The sequence below is a fragment of the Perca flavescens genome, chromosome 6 (assembly GCF_004354835.1).
Source record: "Perca flavescens isolate YP-PL-M2 chromosome 6, PFLA_1.0, whole genome shotgun sequence".
In the NCBI taxonomy this organism is placed as follows: Eukaryota; Metazoa; Chordata; class Actinopteri; order Perciformes; family Percidae; genus Perca; species Perca flavescens.
In genome coordinates, this window is record NC_041336.1 from 37,888,576 (window position 1) to 37,913,845 (window position 25,270).

At 41.7% G+C, this 25,270-nt stretch overlaps 1 protein-coding gene across 1 annotated transcript in view; it reads right to left on the bottom strand.

The window, feature by feature from the left end:
- Positions 1 to 25,270, bottom strand: part of zfpm2a (zinc finger protein, FOG family member 2a) — a 137,851-nt gene that overhangs the window by 87,172 nt on the left and 25,409 nt on the right. Inside the window, exons 2-3 of the mRNA XM_028580069.1 lie at positions 12,435 to 12,593; positions 3,194 to 3,295 (exon numbers count right to left, since the gene is read on the bottom strand). Coding sequence (XP_028435870.1) covers positions 3,194 to 3,295; positions 12,435 to 12,593 — 261 coding nt within the window. The remainder of the gene's footprint in view (positions 1 to 3,193; positions 3,296 to 12,434; positions 12,594 to 25,270) is intronic.

Genomic DNA, 25,270 nt, shown 5'->3' on the forward strand with positions numbered 1-25,270 from the left:
TTGAATGCTGAACTATCTGCGCATTTACAAAAGAGATTAAAGGGTAGACAGTCTCAAACTAAATAAATTTGCTTTTAATCGCTTTAAACAGGAAGTCATGTCATTTCAAATGTTCCTATCTGATTGTCTGATTCCCCTCTTTATTCAAATTACAACATGCCCATCTGACTTTTCCGGCACAATGGGAAAAATTAAAAAGGGAAATGACCTTTCATGGCAGCCATGATGAGAGAGTGAATGGCATTATTATGCACCAAGATTAATTTCTGCCCACTCTATGCTGCCCATTGAGAAAACAGAGGAGGGGTGCAAATGCCTCAGTGTTAATCATCATATCATAGAGATGTTACCTTGGTGCTAACATGTTGATTATGGGCAGAATTTATGTTTTTCTATGATAAACCCGGCTTGATTGGATACATTCTGCATATATTAGCATGTTTCTTAAAGTTGGATGCAGCCATGTGCCGTTTTCAGTTTGTAATACAGCAGAGACAGTGGTGGAATGTAACTAAGTACATTTACTCAAGTTCTGTCTTAAGTACAAATTTGAGCTCCTTGTACTTTACTTGAGTCTTTTCTCTTCATGCCACTTTCTACTTCTACTCCGCTACAGAAATATTGTACTTTTTACTCCACTACATTAACCTGACAGCTTTAGTTACTAGTTACTTTACAAATTAAGATTTTTGCACACAAAACACATGTAGTTTATAAAATACAATGTTTTATTATAAATTAAACTACCCAACCAAATATATATGCCTACAAGTAGAGCTGAAATAATTAGCCACAGAACTGTTGGTTTTATATTTTAAGATTATTATTTTTGGCATTTATTTAGGGTAAGAGAGACGGGGAATGACACGCAGCAAAGGGCCACATGTTGGAACCAAACCCGCAGCCGCTGCGTTGAGGACTGAGCCTCTTTATATGGGAGCGCACTCTACCAGGTGAGCTACCCAGGCAATCCGAGTACTGTTACTTCTAATACTTTAAGTACATTTCCCTGATGATACTTACATACTATTACTTAAGCAACATTTTCAACGCAGGACTTTCATTTGGAACTTAGTATTTTTTACAGTGTGGTATTAGTACTTTTAGTCAAGTAAAGGATCTGGATACTTGTTCCACCACTGAGCAGAGATTAGGACACAGCGCTGAAGTCTTCAAACTGGATGTCACTCGATAACTCGGAACCACTCAGGCTGTGCTTTCGTAAAACATGAAATGGCTTCATGGATCCCATCATCTCCTCTGCAGTTCAGCCATTCTCACTGTATGCAAGACACACTTTACTTCCATAAAACTCAAGTCTCCCGCCTCTCTCTCTGCTGCCTGTCCAGCAGTGTGTTTCTGAGCCTCTAATTCTCATTCTGATGGCTAAGTAGAAGGGAGGAAGGATAATTACAGTCAGTCATACATCTAGTCATGCTACATCCATTCCTCCTTTTCAAAGCAGTATTTTTTAAGCTCAGCATTTTTTCGCCCAAAAGGGCCTTTTTCCGCATGTGATGCCTTCTTTTTGTCATGGCCCCCATAGTTCTGAGCTGACCCCCTCAGCCCTGTCTCCTGACTGATCACAGTGATGGTTTATTACTGTCATCCCTGCGTTCTTATCTTTAGCCAGCATTGCTCATTTCCTTTCCCAGATTTAAATGCAAATGTGAAATTTAATGATAAATGCATTATCTGATAGGTGCGATAACACTGATTCACTGTCAGTATAAAATACACACCCCGGGGGGCTTCGAGCTAGCAAGCACAACTTGCCCAAATCCACTTTTTTCTCCCTCTCTCTCCTCCTTTCTCTCTTCCTCTTCCTCCCTCTCTCTCTCTCTCTCTTTTTTTATTACTACAAACGCATGTACCTGCAATAAATTCTTGAGGTCATTTCATGCATTAAAAGGAATCATATTTTGTGTGTTCAGCAGTGTGGATGCAGGCTATTGCTGAGCAGTAATTGCTGTGCAACTATCTTGTTCAATGCATTATCCATCACTTTGATGAAGTTACTTTTAGTAAAAGGGCAAAACACGATAAAAAAAAAGTGTTGTAAACACTTCAAAAAAAGCTACATCTGCATTACATTATAGGTTTCTCTTTTAAAAAAAAAAGATAAACCTGCCTTGTTTTGTAATTGAATGTACTGTTAACTGAAAGGTGCACTCGGTTAAAGTAGCTTCTCATAGTGTATGGCATCCAGACATCGGACTCATTTGTACATCTAGGTGCTATACACATATAATGCTGTCTTACTACTGAACCAGAAGTGTCTAAAATATCCAACCCTGTCTCCTAAAATAATACATTTCCATACAACTAAACTGCATTCTTAATTACGTTTCAAGGGAACTGAATCAAGACATATTTTCCCCCGGATTACACGTCCTCGTACCAGCGACAGGCGCAAGTTGTGAAGCCGTCGCAATTTTAAACATGTGCTCAATGTTGTCAATCGGAATAGACAACTACTTTACTTTACTAGGTTTAGGCAACACAATTACTTGGTTAGGTATAGGATAATATCATGGTTTGGGTTAAAATGAGTACTACATTTGTTACACAAATTAAGTTATGTACATAAGTTCAGATAAGTCAACGTTGACTTGTGGTTTCACATGGGACAGGAACAGCGGTCTACTGGGTGAAAGTCCTGTGTTTGTTAGTCTCGCTTTGCCAGACTTTCTTCCACAGCGCAGCGGAGGAGGGTTTGGCTAGTCCACACAACATTCCGGGATGGGAGAAAAACATACTCTGATTTAATAGCATTTCTTTAAACCAATAACAATCGTCTTGGGCGGTGACCGGAGCAATCCCAGACGTGGAATGTCGTGGATATAGACTATGTGTTTGTTGACCCAACCATCTACCCCCATCTCCCTTCTATGCAGACTTTGAACATGAACTTCGATTAGAAACATATTTGTGACACATAATAGACAAACATAATCTGGGAGAAAATATGTTTCCTTTGAAACATAATTAAGTATGCAATTTAACTGTTGGGAATGTTTAGGAGACAGGGCTGATTAATACTGCGATGCTCCTTTTCTATTCAACGCCTTACCTAATACCTAATACTTAATACCTTACCTCAAACCAGGCAACATGCATTGCAATTTAGGCATAACTTTGTGAGATGGCCCTAAGAGGCTATCTAGGAAAGTAATATGAAGACTTTTCTTACTTGGACCATCCCATTCATCTGGCCCCGCGGCGGTATGCCTGGTCTTCTCGCCCTGGCCATCCATCTCCGACTCTCCTGCTTCTCGGTTGCCATCTTCCTCTCCTGCAAGGCAGAAAAGAAATGAAGCACTCAATCCAAATTTTAATGCTCAGACACCTGATTTAATTAAGTGCTGCATTATGGACTCTGCTGCCCTTCCAAAGGATAGATTTGTAGGAGTTTTGGATAATAACCAAGCAAAAAAAATTTTTACTTTTATAACCCTTTTCCTGTATAATTTAAACGTCACAGTCTGAAGTCATGTGAGGCATTGTCATTGTGTTTTTGTGTATATACAGTTCTGTATATGTATATCTGTAGTGAGCTCACCAGGTCCAGCTGCAAACTTTTATGTAAAAGTAGTTCCCATGAGCGCTTGCAAGAACAAGCGGAAGCCCCATGGAACAGGAAGGAAAGCAATGTGTGGGAGAGAGGTGGCTATTTATTACCGTTTGATCTATTGTGGAGCGAGCTAGAATGTGTGTTATAGGATGTAGGGCTGATTCACAGTCTGTGGGCTCACACAGACCATGCTAAGGAATATTTGGGTATCTCTCTCCAGGATGTAAGTGCTTAAAGACTTTGTTAAACAGACTCCACCTCCGAGTGGCAGTAAGACTGACCGGAGCGCTTATTGAAGATGCACTTACTGTAAAAAATAAATAAAAAATAAAAAAAAGAACATCTATTTTTGTATGTCTACAGTAAGCACAGTTTGTACTCAAGGTTTGTAGGCACATAAATCAGTGCTTAGTAGGTGCCCCTAGTGTGTTGCTCTGAATAAACCCAATGTGGCTGACACAGTGGTTGCACAGTGTCTCTCCAAACTCGGCCGAGTAAGAGCAAATGTGCTTGGGGCGTGTAGTGGTGGTTGATAGTTTGTGGAGGAACATTCCTCTCACTTTTGTCACCATATCGTTTTCATCCCTTTGATGTCGTTAAACCCAATAGTGAACGGTCAAGGACAGGCCTGGATTACTACAATGGATTACTACACTTCACACATGGCAAAAAAGGGATCCATGTGTAGATTTAAATGTGAATATATTAGGATAGACAAAGACAATATAGTGAAAAGATGTGGCTTGATGAAAAGATGTTCCCTCCATACACACACACACACACACACACACACACACACACACACACACACACACACACACACACACACACACACACACACACACAGCTTCCAAACAGCATTTCAGAGTGTTTTCAGTGATACTGCCACGGGACACACACTACTTCACTCCAGTGCCGTCCGTCCGTCCGTCCTCAGTTAGGTTAATCTCCAGATCAAGCACACACACCATGCTTGTTTAGCTTCTTTTTTTTTTTTTTTTTTTTTTTTTTTGACATGGCTCACTTCAAAGAAGGTAGCAAACATTGCCAAAAGGATGTCAGCTGGCTGCCTCGCACCAAAGGAGGAGATGTATACGAAGAAAAAAGTAATACTGGAGGAAAGTCTGCAGAAATGTCCTACTTACAGTACATGAGGTCATTATGACCCAGTTTTGCTTATGCAAGTGTCTGCTTGGTCTGGTGATTTCAACTAAACTCCCCCACTATTTATTGTTGGGCTTGGAGAACCTCTTTAGCACACTAGGCTCGTATTATGACGAGGATAACAAAGGCTTGTATCAACAGTTCTTTCCAATGGAGCGGAGTTTTTAAAAAAAGCTGGCAAGATAACATTAAAGGCACTACCTTGATCTCAGGCGAACATGTTAAGCCCTGTAACGAAACGTATTGGAAGTGTTTAATTACAGCCCGGGAAATGAAGCTACAAGATGATTCCTTAATTAAGCAGTGATTAAGGATTTTCTGCCTTCTATCTAACACAGTTTGCAATGCATTTTAAACACAATCGCCCAGGCAACCTCACAGGGAACAATGTCACAGGGCTTTGATGAAGTTTCCTGCACAAATGTCACGAGGAAAAAGCACAGCAGAGGAAGAAGTGCTGGGGCAGCACTCCTTTGCTTACATTATGGTTTGATAAAAACCTGCAATACAGACGAATACGGAGAGGCAATTTTTTTATGGTTTTAAACGACACAGGGATTCTGACCTTTCTGATATATAAACAGATTGATTGAGGCGCTCCATTTCATTCACAGAGGTCCACTGCAGGTAATAGAGACTGTGCCATGTTTCATCATTTTGAATTGAAACCCTCTGCTGTCTTATCAAGGGAGACAGATTGTCAATGATCATCCTCTACATTATCACCGAGATCATAATTTACATCTGACTTAGGTTCCTTTGCCCGCACAATCAAATGGAGATACTTAAGGTTGAGTGATAGAAAAGAACAGAACAGAAGGGACTGGGGGCGAGGGGGGTGGGGGGAGGCGGCCTGCTGGGTGCAGGGTTGGCGGGCATGCAAGAGGAGCCAGTGAGCTGTTAAAATCAGCCCTATCGCTGCTCCATCAAAGGACAGCTCTCTAGCCGAATCGCAGTCACACGCAGCGTGCTACGCATTCAGGTCAATAAGCTTATAGGCGATTTACACAAACAATTCCTGGAGCAAGGTAGCAACAAAGTCATATTGGCTTTTTCTCTCCCTTTTAGCATTGTCTCTTCGAAGGAAGCCCTTGAAAATGTCAATCTCTCGCGTGTGACTTTAAGGAGCTCAGAGCACTCTAATCCTGACCAATGAGTCTAGAGACAGGTCGCACTTTCTGCAAAATGGAGTATAAGTATTTTTTAAGTCTTCATATGAGATTGCACAGTTCTATATGTTACCCAATTCTAGGCTCGATGACTTTAACCCACTGCCACTTTTCTAAACCCATCACAGTGTACTGTGCTAGTATTGCCAATGATTTTCAGAATGTAATATTAGGGGTTGGGGGGCTGTTTTCCGCCCACCAGTGGTAGTGCTATGCAGTTGATATTGCATACTGTATTGGGTTGTTGATGCAGATTATGCTGCAACAGATAAAGTCAATTCCAGGAAGCAACCTTTTTTCACCAAAGTCAAGCATAGCTGTGAGACTTCTCTGCTATCTGAAAAATAGGTTTGAATTGCATTGCAATTTGGGGCAGGCAGAACACTCCAATGAAGGGAGGCTATTAGTGAAATGCCTTGCCACTGTCTCTTTAAATGCCAATAAATTCCCATCATTACAGAATCTGGCAGTTTTCCTCCCTGTCTGCAGCCTGGGTCTTTATCTCGCTCTGCCTCAGTCTCTGAGCATGTAGATCTGGCCCAGTTAGATTGTCATACTTAACAAACATTAATGATTAATTTCCTCCACTGAGTCAAATGGGGCTAAAGGGATGACTCGATTCATCTTATCGCACCACAAATTAGCATTTCCTCATATTCTCCAGCATCAACTGTGCATTAAAATTCCACATTTACCATTCTGGGCACTGGCAGCTGTGGCGAAAAGCGCCAAGGAGATCTTCCTCCTGTGTCGCCGGAGATTCTGATTGCTTCTGTGTTACACAAAGAGTGGCATAATTAATTCTGCCACTTTCTGTTATTATTATTTTTTTTTCTCTGACCGCTGCGTGTCAAATTACTCTCTGAGTGAGAGGTTATTTGAAGGGTCAAGGTGTGTTTGTTATGTGCTATGTTAAGTAGCGTGCTTGCGGTCCTGAGCTTTTACTCCTTCACTTCCACTGTGATCGAATGTTTCTGCCTACATAGTCATTTTTGTAATTTGAGGTGCAGACGAGTGCAATATGTTCACATTAGCTGTGCTTGATGTGTCCTGACGCGTAAACACTCACCACGGCGTCAGAATCAAGTAGTTTGAGCTGGCAAGAAAAATCATGTCTTATTATTTCACAAAAAGGTGTTTTACATGGATGAAATGAGATACATGAAATGACATGTAAATTTACTGTCAGAGCTAACTAAGGAAGTCATTTGTCATCAGACAACACTTGGAAGGCACAAAGGGAACAGCTTGTGGCAACACCCTGTGCTGAACTTCACAGATAGCCAACAATAAAAGAGGGGGTAAAACAGCAAGGTGAAATTTCACAATTTCAGTAAAAAAAGATGCCACTCAGTGTAAAAATATATATATATATATATATATATATATATATATATATATATATATATATATATATATATATATATATATAAAAAAAAGGTATCTTTCTTACAATTATGGAGCCAGGTGTGTCAATAGAGTATAAATCTCTGCTGTGGAGTCAACGGTGGACTCTTCACAAGCAGAGCTCCATAAATGTGAAATTGACCGAGTAGGAAGAGTTGTTTGAGGTAAGATTCTGTTTTAATCGCAAGGGAAAGCCAAGGTTATTTCTTTAGATACGTGGCTTAAATTCCATGTATATTAAAACACAGTTCCTTCTCTCTGGGGCTCTGCTATTCCACCAAGCTGCTGCATTTCACACACATGCATTTGGTTTCAGTAACATTATCTGAGTGCCACACCGTAAACCCAGATTTAGTAGTAATTCAAATTTTTAGTGGTCGCTACTTATTCTTTCATGTTTTGTTGAAAACCATATCCATTACTAAATCACATTAGTTATTTGTAATAATCAGCGTTAAGTATGCAGTGCACAGTTCATATTAAGCAGAGATAACTCAGGGGGACTGATGGGGTCCAGGCAGGGAGGTAGATTATGGTGACTCAAATCCATGCAGAGCACGTTGGAAATTATAATTCTTTGTATTGTCATCCTTGGGAACTAATGTGTTGAATACATTTTTCTTAAAACTATACTGTTATAAAGGAAAAAAAACATACAACAAGAATGATCCTACTAATGCCTAAAGCCTGTTTCATATTTATTATATTTCAACAAAATGAATTTATGTTTACTAGTGATTTATATGACTACTAATGTAAACTTGATTTGTCTACTGCATCTGTGTTAATACAACTTGACCTGTTCAGTTTCACCTTTTGTAAAAACTTAAACGGTTTAAGGCAATGGGTTTCCACGCAAATGTCTAGTCAAGTCAACTAATTTGGGATAACAGTGCACTGACATTCATTTAAAGGTGGATGAGTGCTACATCTGTATCTGTAGGACTTTAGGCCTATTCATTTATTATTGATAATACTGATAAGTTGTTCCAACACTGGGGCTGAGACCCTCCTAAATAGTCACAACACCATTATGAGGGGTAGTAGTGTAAGTAGACAGATCTTTTACATACTGTTAGTAAAAGTAGTAAAACCACAGTGCGAAAATACTCTGCCCCAAGTTAAAGTACTTTATTCCGAAATTGACTCTAGTAAAAGTACAATATTATCGTCATCATCAAAGTACTATTAAAGTATTATCATCAAAATATACTTAAATTAATTAAAGTAAAAGCACTCATTATGCAGATGGACCCTTTTCAATTTTAATCTATATTATTGGGTTGTTTGTTGGTAGTATATTATTTGTTGATTATATGTTTTGTATCTAAAATCTGAACTTGCAAAATAACTTGTAACTAAAGTTGTCTTATAACTGCGATAGAATAAAATTTAGTACAATATTTCCTTCTGAAATGTAATGAAGTTGGAGTTGAAGTAGCATACAATGGAAACACTCAAGTAAAGTGCTCTAAAAGTACCTTAAAATGTACTTAAGTAGAGTACTTGAGTTACTTTTCACTGCTGAGGGGTCACTAGATGACTAAAAATGGCTTTGGAGGAAAATGTATTGGGAAATGTATGCCACTTCTCCTTTTAAAATGCATTACACTCCCTGTATAGAATCCGTGAGATTTCACATGTACAGTATGTTGCAAATTCATGGCTAACAGGCTTGAAACACATCCTTGAAAGCAGGGCTGTGTAGTTAATCAGTTTTTGGCTCCTAACGATCACAAAAACAATAATTAAGAAAAATGAATATTTTGCACATTACATTTTGCAAGTAAACTCTTATTTTGTCTTGAATGAAAAAGAAAAGTTCAAACAGGAAAACGTATTGAGGAAAATATCACAGTTCAAAGTAACTGTTTCACTGTTGTTGTTTTTTAAATTCAATTATTGCAACATCTTTCCAAAAGTCAATGAGCAACCCTACATGAAAGCACCAAAAACCATGACAACATAAACTAAACAGAGGAACCCAGAGGTTCCCAAGCCTCAGACCAAGATGGGACGTCAAGGTGCTCCATGCACTTATCTGGGGAGTCCCTTTTCTGCAAGGGTAAGGCAAATGACTCAGTCTTTGGTGGCATTCAACTTCTTGACCTTTGCGCCTTTAAGCGGCTTTGCTACTTCACCGCACTCTGATCAAAGTTAATAAGTGCTTCATATGTTAATGAAAATTGGTACTCCTCTTTGTGTTCCAACAGCTTTTTAATACCTATTATAGACTGAAACTTTTAATGGAGGTTTTAGGTCCCCCTGACAAGCCCATTTCAGAGAGTGACTACACAGATACAAGGCTAAGCTAAGACCAGAGAGTCACTGCTCAGTGGAGGAACCTTACACGGGAGACCTTATTCTCCGGGAAGCAGCAGAAGATAAAGGCCATGGGATGAGTGGCTGCTTTAAAACCCACGTTCGAGTCCGCACAGGGCTAATTACAGCACGGCATCACATTTGAGAGGGTTTAGTTAATCAAGGGGGCTCTCTTTTTCCTCCTATAGTCGAGGAATAACACACTTAAACCATTTAATGCCGCCAGGATTGCGTCCTGTTTAATTCACGGCAGTTTCACACAAGTGGGGTAAATTTAAGCCACTCCGACATTAGTTTTAAATAGATCTAATTGAAGAAGGGATCATGGGGAAAATGGCTACACCTGATGATTGCGCACAACTTGCCATGAGGAAAAAAGAAATTTGGATAGTACATCATTTAGGTCTTAGGAGGCAATGGGAGACTTAGCTTCTGTAAGCTTAGATAGCAAAGTAATAAAAAAAAATCTGACTAGTAAGGCTTGTGTATGACAAGGAACAGATTACCAGTTTCTCCAAAAAGTAGTATTTGACATGTGGGATTCCTATTTAGTGTTGACTTTATTCATAAACATGGAAAGAAGATTTGAGGCCCAGTTCCTCCAATGGTTAAACCAAAACAATGGAAACACACAACAGCTCTGACAAGGTTATTTGAAGATTTCCAGAAGTTGTACTTTTTTTTCTAGCTGTTGCCACCAGTGTGTACTGCCCCATCTATTTCATAGCTACTGGGTTATTACAAGACCATACATTCTACTTTGAAGTTTGTGTAAGGACACATTACGATGGAGACAAAGGGTAAAGCAAACCAAGCGCGGCTGGTAATTGCAATTTCCGAACAATTGCGCCGTTCAACTTTTCCCAGAGAACAAAAGGAAAACATTATTGATACGATTACTGGGGCATAGCCTACCTGAAACATGAAAGATTTATTTTCCTTCAATAATGTAATCCCACGAGGCACATCAGTTTAGAAGTGTGAAGAAATAATTCCAAACAATTTTCCCCTTTGAACGGAGAAAGAAGAGGCAGACATTCAAAGCATTGGTTCTTCATTAAAAAGTCAAATTTATGGCATCCGTGCGCCAGTACGAGTGGGGACACCTGGGGTAGTGAAAGCCACGCAACCGGGGGGTAGGAAGGAAGAGGTGGGGGTGGGGGCGTTAGGGGAGGCGGGACAAGTCTGTCATCTTCACACTGTAACCTGGAGCAGACCACAAATTAGCTCCTGTGATGGCAAGGTGTGACTGAAATGAAACAAACACACAAAGAAGCAATCTAATTGAATTGGAGTTCAAAGAGTGCTCGGGTTGCATTTGGCGACGCGGAGGCGCTTTAAAGTGCTGGACCTCCGAGCAGTAGCAGGTGCTGCTGAGTGTTCACAGAGCGTTAGCGCCGGCTCAAAGGGAAGTGCTATGCTCTCCAGTGCATTACACCTTCACAGCACTATCACAGGGGGAGGGAGAGCCAGCGTTGCCCATGCCATCGCTCTCTCAGATCAAACCACTGCTCTTGGGTGGATTGCTGGGATCAAATATCAGAATGGATAGTTTCAACTCGAGGCAGTGATGCGAGAGGATTTGTCATATGGATACAAGTTGTGCCAGGTTTGATTTGAACATGTTGAGGATTTTTAGCTTAGGAATTAGCAGGAATTTTTTTTTTTTGGATTTGTCCCGTCTTTTGTTGTGTTATATAGTTTTTTTTGTGTATTTAATAGATGTATGACGTACAAAAAGAGAATTTTCTCTCCCACATACAGCACTTTTCCTCAACTGCCTAAAAACGGCTCACCCACGTTCCCGTTTGAAATTCCTCAATAAGTGATGTCACTGATTGAGAATGCCAGCCCAGTCTTTTGTTTATGCTGCCCATAGGTGACACAGCCTGCCCAGTGGCTTTTTTGAATTTGGTTGCCCAATCACAACAGAGTGGGCCAGCTGACCAATCAGAGCAGACTGGTCTTTTCAGGAAGGCGGACCAAGAGTTCTGAGACAGAGGGCCCTATCTTGCACCAAGCGCAGCGCGGCGCACGGCCCGGCGCAAGTGTCTTTGCTATTTTAAGACCGTCCAGCGCCCACATCGTTAATATAGCAAATGCACCGAGCCCATCACCAGCACACCCATGGTCTTACAGCGAGGTGTGTTCAGGTGCATTCTGGGAGTATTGCTATCTTGAGGCAGCAGGAAGTGATCGCGCCATTGACCAACAAAAACCTGGTCTAAAGTCAATAACGCAGCATTTCATTGTTATTTTAACAGCAAATTAGGAAAATGCACCTAGGCTTATGCACAGCGCGCGCACACTATGCTTGTTACACACACACACACACACAGGGAAGCGCAGCAGCACACAAACATGCAAAAGATTACAAATAAAAATATTACGGTGCAAATCCTCCATCATAACAGCAATGCGCCATGGTAAAAACGCGTCTGGCTTTTAAAGGGAATGGGAGATGACCATGCGCCCGGCGCACGGACCCTTTTTTGCGCTGTCAAGCTAGCAAAAGTGGATTTGGACAAACCCTAAAGACATCTGTGCCAGGCGCTTCACGCCGTGCACTTAGATCGTTAAAATAGGGCCCTAAATGTTTTTTGAACGTCAAAGCATGTAAACCTATTGTAGTATACCCCAAGAGTAAAAATATGATATACGCTGAAAAGGAGTATAATAGGGGCTTTTTAAATTTTTTGTGATGCTTGGCACAAGGATGCCTTTAACACATTGTTACACATCAGGTAAAAAGAGCACTGCTTGTGGAGAGTGGCTCAGGAGAAGTTAACGATCCTCACCTTTGTTGCAGAAGTACTCCATGTCTTCACAGCTCATGTTCTCGGTCTCAAACTCGGCGGAGAAGTTCTCTTCTGCCGAAAACTCGTCTTTGGCCAAGAGCTCGTTCTCCTCGGAGACGCACTCTTCCTCCTCTTCCTCCAGGCCATCCTCCAGAGGACCTGAGGGAACACAGACACAACACACACACACACATGCATACACACACTCAAATGAGATGTTGAGCAGTTTCATCACATCCTCCAGGCTCTCAGAAATAAAAAGAGACGTCTCCTTGGTTCTTTTGTTGAGATACCCCAAAAGCAAATACAACTCAAAGCGCAGCACTGTCTATACTCTCCATGTTTAAACACATTCAGTATAGACAAAGATAAGGCCGTGTCAATAAAGAATATTATTTTACCATAATATTTTACAAAGGTCCCTCCATTGCAACAATTGAAAAAGCCCTTTGAGACCTTTCTGGAAAACAAGTTGACTTGCAGCCAAGGTGAGCGTTGATGCTAATCCGTTACCTGCAACCTCACACAGACAGAGGGGGGGGGGGGGAGAGGGGGAATAGTTCCTTTCCAGACTTTTCATTCAGGCATCAGCATGGGAGGAGGAAAGAAAATGCTTTTATTAATTTGTTAGCCTTATCACAGGGTACAATGTTGATTTTCCATTTACATTCCATGCCTCCGGGTAATACACCAGTGCAATCTTAAAGGAGACACTTTTCCGTGTGATTAATGTTTTCCCCCCTCTGTGCAATATTATTTCTTTAAATCTAAATGATTTCAGAGTTTTGCTTGTAGCTGTACATCTCTTTTGGTATTTGCATATTAACATTTTTGCTTCAATCAAGGACGTTGATGGAATTACTGTACTGCCACCTGAATTGTATTAGTTCTGAAAAACATCTCATCCGGCATTTGAATGTTATTAAGATAATGTGCATCTTGCGCACCTCTCCTTCCCACCAATGCCTGCACATGAATTACCATAGCAGAGAAGTGATGGAACACCCCAAGTTTAAGGTTAGTTTATGTTGGAAATAATACAAGAAACCGGCGCCAATTTCATTGAAAAAAAATCTTGTTCTCGATGTGTGTTTAAAGGAGTAATCACATCAAAAGTGCTGCCATCACCGCCTGCTAGATGTGGATGCTGTATCTGTTTCCGCCTGTCACACATGCGCTATGTTGCAGCCTCTTGTGCATCATTGTGGAGCTCAAACAGAGTGCACTGATATCCTCTCGACACCTTTCAGTGTGTCTGTTCTATTGTAGCGGGAGTGAGCCCCTCAGCTTTAATAAAGCGATAATTTCAGTTCAGAAAAGTGGGGCTAGTGTGCCTCTCCTGTTTCTCTTTCTTCCCGCACCGAGCCTCATAAAAGACCCCCCTGATGTCCACAAACTGCTTGCTCTTTTCATTAGTCTTACAAATGACTCCTTTGTAGAAGCCTACATCTGCAGGAGCCCCGGACATGAAACGAATTAGCACACGGATCTCTAATAGACACTGCGGAGGCAGGGTGCTGCTTTTAAATTAGGATACAGTTTTATGATCTTATCTGATGCCTTCTGCTGATTCGCCGAGGAGTGGAGCGAGGCGTGAAGTGACTCGATGAGTCTACCATCGCTTGAGATGATACTGAGAGATAAATATCGCAGTGTCAAGGGGAGATTATATGACTGGCGTTAAAAAGGTCCTGCCAAGGCAATTGAGGCCAGTGTGAAAGAAAGCGGGGAAATACATTTCTATACACACACTCTGTACACATTCCATTACACAGCTGAATAAGAACTGTGTGTACAACTAAACGATTCTTCCTCTGTTGCCGGCAAATACAGCAGCACTATTGCACCATAGAAAATAGACCTACAGTGTTGCGCGATAATAAGGGTAAAGGGAGATGCAAGATAAACTTCATGGTCAATAAGACACAAAGATTAGGTAGATAAGATGAGATAGAATTGAGGTTTAATAGACTCGGAATAAGGGCATCTCACTTCCCCACTCTAACAGATAGCAACTAAATGGAGCTTTTTCAAACTGATAGAGATACTGGAGCCCTTCCTGAATATGGAAAAATGAAATACTCCACCCAGTCAGAGACATTAAAGGAGGGTCTGATGGCTACTTTGTGGGCACTGCGTAGATTACCAAAGTTTGTGCGCATTCTCACGTGTTTAGTTTATTATACAGTATTCATTGCACAGAGAGACCTGAAATTATTTCAGAGACAGCAATGATAAGAATAATGACTTTCTAAACGACTAGCACCACACTCCTAACTCATTTTCTGATAGTGGCGTCCCTGCTATATTTAGTTGTGTACTGTTTAAAATCCTGTCACATTCACTGTGTGACCCGCCGCTTGTTGGTGCATTTCTATAGGGTCTGCTGACGAATTGGGCCAGAGGAATGCATGCTGCCTCACCCTCTTATCAAGCCTCCTCTGGAGTTCAGATGGCCAATGACACCACGGAGAGAGAGAGAGAGAGCGCGTCCGCATTTCACTTCGCCACAGAAAACAACACTGTGTGCTTTCAAATGGTGCACTCATTAAAACAGACACACAAAAAATGATATGAGGTGATCTTGGAATTAAAAAACACAGAAGTCACACTGTTTTAGAAACTTACTTGGAAATCTATTTGGTAATCCATGTGGTGTCTTTCACTTATTAAATGTGTCTTGTCCTTGTCATATAATCTACAAACCCTGCTTTGCTCCATGTGGCTAGTCTTAAACTATTATACTGTTTACAAAAAGGATAACCAAGTCACTATTAAATGGCAGCTCTTTTTTAAGATTGACATATGCATCTAAGCTTTCAAAACCAAAATCAGTTACATTTCGCGGGGATTTCAGCCTCTCAAATATCATCTTTTTTCTAATCTGCCCATCACTGAACAAATGGTTCCCAACTTGGAACCCCAAGGGAGGCAGTCCCATGATGAAAAGGATATGAGAATAATTCATTAATTATGAGTAAATAATGAATATGAATGTATCTGTTGCACAATTTTAAGTGAAATTCTGGATACTGGATACATTGTCATTGGGTCATATCTAGGACTGGGTATCGTTCAAAAACATTTGATACCGGTACCGATACCAATACCGTGATTTGGATACTGGTTCCTAGATTATACTTTTTTCGTTACCAATTTTAGAAAACAAAAAGAAATTCCAACATAACACATTGCAGCACACATCTTTTTAATTATTTTTCAGCTCCTATTACATGAGCCCAGTCTCTGTGTAGTTTTTCCTGCGTGTCTCTGCGACGTGTAACATTAGACAGCCAATCACAGACATTATGAGATCTTGGAAGAAGCATGCTGCGTGCTTATTGGCTCACAGACAAGATTTACTCATTAGGTATTGAAATTGGGTCTTGAATGATGAGGCTTTTTTCGATACTCGATACTTTAGAGAGGCAATTCGGTCGGTGCCTAAAACTATTGAACTCTGTACCCAGCCCTTGCCATAACCCGTGGTGAGTCTGACCGGACTTTGCTTCATTGTAAGGCGTCACAAGCCAAGGGTTGGGAGCCACCCGACTAAACAATGAAATCAATTAATCGTGGAAAACAATCATCAGATTCATAAAGAGAATAATTATTAGTCGCAATCCTACAATACTTATCTATCCCCTTAAGTCTGACAGCTGTTCAGGTCAGACTTTCAAGTGCTAATTCATGAGCTTGACTTTCTAGAAAAAGGCTTGGTTTGCTAAAATATTCATCCCAGCACAAAGACTCATATCTGCTCAATTTTCAGAGGATGTTTTAGGAAACTGCACCCTCGTCTGAACTTCCTTTCAGTCAGGGTCAGTGTCCAGGTACTCCCCCCCCCGCCCTCAACTGTATCATCCGCATTCATCAGACTCTTCCTCTGCCGACCGGAGAGAGAAATCTCAGCCCTGTTCAAACAGTCATGCAGGCAGGAGCAGCCAATGCTAATAGAGACATTGGTAGCTGAATGCAGGCTTGATCACAGTGGTTCTTTTGTTCATGGCATGGCCTCTGTCTGATAGGGATCGGCCATGTGGAGTGGAGCTCCGGAGAGGGATATGGTAATGCCCCCACTGAGTCTATAAAATGGGGTGATACTCTGAGACCATATGATGGACAGAGGATTAATGAGTCAGAGAGGAAGGGGAGCGGGGAAGAGAGGTGTACGGACAGAGGTGGTGGAATGAGCATATCTTTCAGGAAAACACTCTGTACACGAGTCTGAGCCTCAGTGGACTAAAACAGAAAATGGAAGGAAAAAAAAAACACAGATATGCCAACCTTGCCTCTGAAAACTCACACTTTAAAACAAACAAACAGAAGAGCTCTAAACAACTGTGTGTATGTGCAAAAGTGACTAATTTCATGGCGTGCTTTTTCCGCCGTCCGCAATGTGGGGAGCTTGTGGCCGCGCTGTGATAGCGATACCTCACATTATCAGCAGGCTCCACAGTGTGATGTGTGGATCACAAACCCAGCCTCCTCTATAGCTCCCTAATTAGAGGTGAGGTAATTGAATCTGACAGAACAAAGCCGCAGATCTCTATAAGCGTGGAAATCATTTTTTGCTCCCACCTATACAGTTTTTCATCCAAAAGGTCCATTGAAAATGTGTCCAAGCTGGCCTGGGGATAAAACGTAGCACCTGAGACTAAACATGAATGCATAATGCAGCCCGAAAAATCCAACAGGGCCACACAGCTCAACCTCTGCCAACTGCGCTCCCTGAGACTGCTCCTTTGTGCCAACACTGATACTGGGCCTTCGTCACTTCCAGGTGAACACACACATACGCCGCAGGAATCTAAACTTCTACAGGGGAGGAAGTATAGACTTTGTCTCAAGTTGCAACAGGGACGGATCGGGTTTGGGTGCTGGGTTTTCTTATGTAAAAGCCCTGAATCTTTTAGGTTTTTAAAACACCTTAAACTGTGTGTTAAACACTATGCTATTCCCTGAAGAAATCAAGTTAAATTAAGTAAATTTTCTTTGGGGGATCATTGATTTAAAATTTGAGTAGTCAAGATGAATGTTGGATGGATTCAATGTAGCAGATTTGTCAGCTAAACATTCATTCTGTGAGCTCTACTCCAGCATAGTATCACAAAAATAGGTTCAAGATTAGTAATTTTATTTATGCCAAATTCTTACCCAAAAAATAGTAACATCAGACAATGTTTGCCTCTTTTGAGGTGGCAGGAGTGAAAATGAGTCATCTTCAACATTTGTCGTGCTCTGGTTTCAGAACAATAAAGACAGTTGGAGAGCAATTAGATACAAGATAGGATGTTGGCTTTTTTTCCCTTGGCAGCTATTATGTTTTTCTAAAATTATGTACTGATTTTTAGGCATTGTGTTATTTAAACATTTGCTTTAAAAAATAGTGCATATGGCTGTCACCTCCTAGGTTTGAGCCCAAAATGTTTTTCCAACTTCTGGCAAGTAGCTGTACGCATTTGTTTCCTTCCACAGCTGGAGAAAAACACTCGCTCTCTGACAGCAAAGTGTGAAAATAGGAAAAACTGTTTAGTCTCGAAGAGTTGGGAAGGCTGAGAGAGAAGAGAAAGAGAAGGGGGGAGAAAGTGGAGAGAGGCGAGGAGAGACTGGGGGCCATACTCTCTCCTCCGCTCTAATGACCTTTGGGAAGCAGAGGGCTCCCTCAGCCTTGGAGGAGACTTAGTGTATATGTTACAGGGCTCAGGCCTCTAATTTAATCCTTGATCACTGTAATGAAATAGATACCATTTGCGCAACTCCTAATGGCTTAATATGCTACAGGAACCCTCAAAGGAATTTTTCATTTCTAACATCTTTTTTTCATACTGCGTTAACGCTACCAAAAAAAACTGTACACTGTGATCAAACTAAATGTGGAGCTAATGCTGTAACATAAGAAGTCAAAAGTAATTTACCATTTGTACCATTTGTATACTGTCTGTGAATGACTGCTTGTGTGTGTGTGTGTGTGTGTGTGTGTGTGTGCGTGTGTGTGTGCTGGGAGGAGCGCGGAACAGCTTCAGTTTTCTCAGAGCTGCAGTCTGTGAACCAAGAATAAGCAATGGTATTGTTTAACTTGATTTTGCGGTTGCTAAGCAATGTAATTCTCGTGATTAGAAATGGCTGCCTTCCTAAATTCGGGCACTTACAATCAACAGTCAACAAACGGCTTGAAAACTCAGCACCAACGCTCGTTTGGAAATTGCGGTGAGAAGGAGGGAGGGAGGGATGGAGGGAGGGCGGGTTCATCGAGGGGGGATGAGTAAATGTATTCACATCCTTGGAAAAAAACCACTAACACATACGAACATACGCACTCGCCTGTGAGGCTGCAGCGCGGGAGAGGACAAGGCATCCAAATGCAATCTGATGACATCATGCATTTAGATGGCCCACTAAGTTTACATTAGGTTACATTTCTGCTTCATGCTGTTAGACTGAGACACACCCATCGGCTGGGGAAGAAAGTATCCCTGTCAATATCGCTGTCTCCGTGTTGCCCACATGCAGAATAATGTTATTCCTCATTTTCGTTCACGTGTCTCAAACACGGTTAACACAGTTCTATTCAAGAATCTTATCCCAATCAGACCCAACGTTGGAATCGCAGCGTGTTTTGCGGAGTTGCTCGGTTCTGTGTTGCTGCGCCCAGTGTTTCTGTCTGGACTGTTGAAGGGGAATAACACGCTCTTACTTCTTTATCCAATGAATTGGAATTGGAATGGCATGACAACATGCTGGCATTTGACTATGCCATTAAAATGCTGGAGGCACCTCTGAGCGTGCCCGAGGGCTTCAGCAGATGCCAGCCAGTTTCTCTGTGGAGTTAGCTGGGTCCTGCTTCACTCTACTGCCTCTACTTGCCTCTCTCTAGAGTTTACAGAGACACAACGCACTCACACACACACACACACACACACACACACACACACGTCCAAGTGGACACTGGTACAACGTTTTGGTCCATAAAAGTCACAAAGCTTGTCCTCCAAGTATGGGCTTAGCTAATGCGTCTCTTGCAGGGTAACATTTTGCTTTGCAGGGGCAGCGAACAGATTAAAATAATGTTAAGATGGCCAGTCTGCTGTATTTAAGCATCCTCGATTCCTTCCTGTTTTACACACTCGCTTCTCCTCTGGCTGAATGATTTAATAGTGTCATTCTGTTACTTATAAGGAAATAAAAGTCAACCATGTGCCTGTACACCGGATGTGACAGCTGAAACAAAGGAGGTAAAATATGTGTGGTCTTAATTACTGGTTTATAAGCGAGCTTTTTCACTAGAACGTTCACTTTTTTAATGAAGCCATTGAGTGAGGCTCCTCCAGGGAGCTATCATGGTTAAGTGGGGGCATCCATCTTCAGCCATTGGCTCGTCTGTAGACGAGCGGAGGCTCTGTCTACGGCGCACTCACCTCATATTGGCTCACTTTATCTCCACTAAGTAAAGTCTGTTGGAAGGTGCTAAACGTGGCAAGAAAATACTTTTCTCCCCCTAGCTCTGATGAGGACGAGAGAGTTTTCATCCTGCAGCAGCGCCAGGCACTTCACTGTGTTCTAAGTGTTTAATAAGATGCTGCTGTTTAACCTGAAAAGCATTGCATTCATAACCGTCAGTGCCCACAGAGGTCTGTGGGCGCTGAAATAGCAACATTGTGAAAGCAGCCTCTGCAACAATTAGCTTTTAGCCGAGCGTCATTTCAATGAATTTAATGAGAAGCCTTCAGAAAAAGGAAAAATGATTACTGTATCAAATAATGTAGATAAAACAATATTTTCCCATCAAGGAATTTCTATGAAATGGATATATCTAAGATGTCAATTTCATTCCAGTATTATGAAGGATGATGTGTGTGTGTGTGTGTGTGTGTGTGGGGGGGGTCCTTTTGCAATAAATTCTTCATTAATTTAATTCTAATTTTCCTCTGGTTCCTATTTCTACTATTGATAGTTCCACTTCTTAATACCTCGGATAAGGGGGAGAAAATCATTGCATTAACTCAGTGGAGGCTGTGAGCAGCAGATAGGATCTAAATATTACCAATGCCAAAAGAAGTGTGAAGTCTGATGAACATTTCAAAAGAACAATTCTTTATGGATCAGCTAAATCTTTTCCACTTTTTAATTAAAAGTAAAGAAAATAGAAGTTAATTATCCTGTAAAGATTAGCTGGTGGGCATCTTTCTGTAAATTAGTTCTAATTAAAAGGAAATTGTCAAATGACATTCAAAGCACTGTCCTTTAAAACACAGACCGAGATGGGCTTTTTTCCCTCCGCACTCCCCCCCCCCAGCCTCCCTCCTAATTCTTGATCTGGCCATGTGAAGCTTCTTGCTGGAAGATTAGGATTCTGCCATTGCTTCAGAGAGCACACACACACACACACACACACACACACACACACACACACACACACACACACACACACACACACTGCTCCCAGGCCTCTAGCACTGTGAAACACTGCTGCATCAATGGGGAGCTAGATAAATACTCCTCATTGATAAATGATTGCAATGATTAGCTGCTTGGAATCAGGCTGATATATTAGCAAGATATTGGCTTTTTATGAAATATCTTATATCAGTCATGTGCTTCAGTCTAGTGCCGAAATGTTTCTAGAAAACCTGCCATTTTGATTACTAAATTTGACTAATTTTGTCATAAAACAAACATATTAAAGTTGCACATACTATTGAATATGATGACTCATGACACAAAAAGCAGCTTACTCTAAAAAGTCTTTGTAAATGGTAGAAATATGGGGAAATATTCAAATCTGTGGCATAGAATAGTTGCACTTAAAGATATTAAACATCAATATTAGTAATACCAATTCAAATGAGATGCAGCTGATGATTATTTTCATAATGGAGCAATCTAACAAAAATGTTTCTCGATTCATCTTTTGTAAAATCTGAGAAAATAGTTCCAAGAGCCCAATTTGATGTCTTTAAATGTCTTGTTTTGTCCAACCAATGATGTAAGACAGGCAAAGGTGACAAATCCTCACATCTGAGAAGCTGGAACCAAAGAATGTTTGATATTTTTGCTTGAAAAATCGCTTACTGTAAAACGATGAACCAATCATCAAAACACTTACATTCATTTCCATTGGATCGACTAATTGAATAATTGACTAATCATTTAATCTAGTGTCATTACCGGCCTTCATCATAAGTCAAAGCCTACGGTAGCTTGCATGGTACTTTCCTGCCACCAAAACAAAAGAACACACGCGTACTGTATGAACACACTCAGTCCTTAAGCAAAGCTCCACTATCATCACTTCACAAATAAATGATGAATCAGACAGCCTTCTTATGTGTGTACTGTATAGCTTTCATCTGATTTCACGAGGATTTCATCATTCTTTGTCGAGCACGGCTGTTGCTCCCATGCACTCTCATTGTATCAAACCAGATTCCAGCAGTGTATCCCGACAGAAGAGAGAAGGAAAAACAGTGCTGAAGCTCCTCCATCTGCTCTGGATGATGCTCTCCCTGGCCTGGAGCAGAACTGTGTGAGGGAGATTTACACCCATAATACCCCTGGGGCTCTGGAGCTGCACCGCGCTCCCAAAACACCGTCACTCCATCACTTTCTATATGATAGCTGGCAGAGCAGGTAACAATGGACCAGCAACAATGTCTTTTTGTATTACTGACATGTGCCTTATTTGGTTGACATAACCTGCCTCGGTGTCTGAAGAGTGGCACTAAGCACACAGGAAAAACGGCTGACAGCTACACCATTGAGACATTGTGCAGTTGTAACAATCATACCACACTATGTTTAAAAACACACACACAGTAGTGTGTGTGATAGGAGGCGCGCGACAACAGCAGTGACTGAGGGAGAGGTGGCTGTCTTTGCGATACCCTAATTGGAAGGTTTATAAGTTGTAATTGCTGTTCAATTTGGGAGCTTTAGACCCACTTTTAAGCTCTGTGTGGGACTAGCCAATAAAATCTATCTCCTAAAACAAGTGAGTTAAATGGCGAGAAGCAGAAAGACTACATGTGTGTGTGTGTGTGTGTGTGTGTGTGTGTGTGTGTGTGTGTGTGTGTGTGTGTGTGTGTGTGTGTCAGAGAGAGAGACTCATGCAGGGTGGGAGATGTGGACTCCTCAAGGATTGAGTGTTCACACACATTAAATGGAAGTGGCACAGCTCTGACCTTTGAGCCGCAACACACGAGCAAAGTGAAGGCTCTGTCAAAATATTGCTTCAAAAATGACAATCCACCTCGCCAGTCCCAAGCCTTGACATGGCAGGCAAGTGGAGAGCCGTAACCTGCTGATCCCGACATTACAAATGAGGGGATTATCATGACAACAAACCGCAGCTTCGACACACTGGATACCCTAAAGATATTCTGGCATTGGCCCTTATTATCAGCAATGTCCCACGCACATAGCTCAGAGATGACTCTCGGAGCAGGCGGCAAAAAAATCGAAAAGGAATAGCGTGTCAGAGTCCCACATCATTCTTTAAATCAAGCTTTACAAAATAACTTATTTCTATCTGCGCCAACTTTGCTGTTATGATATTACACTTCAAGTTTCTGAACTTGGGATTTGGCAGCAGAGCAGCTTCTTCCCCATCTTCATTTACACCCATGTAATACTCAAGTCCACAGAGAATAACTCAATCGTAAAGAATACCAAAAAATCACAAGCAAATTACTAGTGCTCTGAGAGGAAGCTTGGGAGGAACAAAGACAGGCAGCCATAATTATATCTTGGCGTGTATAGCATGTCAATGGGCCACCTTCATTCTGGAGGGCATTCCCCTGGGCCCCTCAGGCATCAAAATGATGTCCAAATTATTTTGTGCTCTATTGCAGCATGGCGTGATTATCATATTTACTCGTGGTGCATTATGACAACATTGATGTTTACACCTGTCTCTGTGAGAAGGAAAGGTTTACACTCTGTAATTTAGCAAATGTACAGTATGCATATGAGCTTGTTGGCAGGGATTTAAATTAGGTCAGAAATGGAATACATCAATAGCAACCCATATGTGCATCTTTTTTTTCTTTTTTTTCTCTCCCTCCCCTCCCCAGACGTCTTTGCTCAGAAGCTTGGCGATGAAGCAGCTTGACGACTGCAGAAGTGTGATATGTGCAAATCACATTTGCAGATGAGCTTGAAACTCCCTTTTAATATTCAGATATCAGACATCCTTGCACTGAGAAGCCCGCTAAGACGCGATTCGGAAAGGGGGAAAAAAGCAAGATCTGCGTCATTAAGGGAATCGTTAGAGGCTCGGTTTACATTTTTACATATTTCACAAAAATGTACAACCAAGTAAAAACATCGGCAGTTATTTGTGATAACAATGCAAATTTTTTTTGTCAGAGAGCGCATGAAGATTCTGTCAAAATCCAAAGTCGCTCAGGTCTTTCTTTCTTTTCTCTCTCTCTCTCTCTCTCTCTCTCTCTCTCTCTCTCTCTGTGGCTTAACACCCTCAGCTTATTGGCGCTTTGATTTCTTCCATATTTTTTCCCCGAGAAGTCACACAGGCTTGTGGAGTCAAAGACGGTGAAAGGTATGTTTGCCACGAGGCACGGGAACACGTGTCCCTATAGCCTGCCAATAGCTCATCAAACACACAGGCCTGTGGATGGACGCAAGCCCGGCTGGCGTTTAGGACGTCTAACCAGCATCCGCTCTGCCACACAAACCATTGCTGACTCCTGTTTACTTGCTTCAGTCAGAGCCACAAAGAAAAGCCCCTGTTTCCTGACCATTTTCTGTACATAAATGCACCGCGATGACAACACCACCACCACCACCACCACAAGGTTGCATTTTTTTCCTCGCATACCTGCTCCTATGCAATGTACTGTACAGTAGCGCTCTGATAACAATGTTGCTGCTTTACAGCATCAACTTTTTCATTGGATGACAGAATGTAGCCTCTGCAATTTCCCCCTACCTCCTTCATTTCCCCGTGTCTTAGCCCTGCGCCAAATTTGTCTCTGTGCCATTTTAATTACAGCCAAGGCAATCTTTATGGTGGTATTCTGCAGGAACACCAATCTGCAAAAAAGGTGATAAGTAGAACCGCCACCCAGCTTTGGTATCAGTAATAAACAGACACTTAATTGAATAATTTGACCTAAGAGGCTGATCCTGGGAAGTAGCATGTTGGAAAAATTATTTTGAATATTGAAGACACATTTCAATGTTTCGCATGACGCCTGCAGTCGGAGAACACACAGTGGATTTGGCTGGTTGCCCACCAACTCGCCCAATATGGGCCATGGTGAGTCTTTACGGAACAGATAAGTGAGCCTTTGGTATCCTGGAAGCACTCGATGTCTGTGTGTATGTGTGTGTGTGTGTGGGGGGGGAGGCTAAACAAGTATGCATGTGTCTGTGTGCAGGCGTGTGTGTGCATGTGTCCGATATGTAAGATGGGGGGAGGGTGAAGAGTGTGAAGTGTGCCCACTCAAGGTCCATCCCCAGCTAGCAGCCACATGGGCACATCCCCCCTACGTCGCCTTGCCCCAAACACACACACACACACACACACACACACACACACACACACACACACACACACACACACACACAGCAGCTTTCCACAGAGCCTTAGAGACAATGACTCGCGGCCCCTTCCTGTTTAAGGATAGCTGTCAGAGGATGATGGCTCTGATTCAACACTGCAGCAGGTTTGCACAGAGCTCCATGATAAAACAGAAAAAAAAAGCCTTGACTCTCTCTCCTCTCCCTCTCCCTGTCTCTCTGCCTGTGTGTCTCTGTCTTTCTCTCACTCTCTCCATCACTCTCCCTCTCCCTCCACAGTTCAACACAGATTTGAC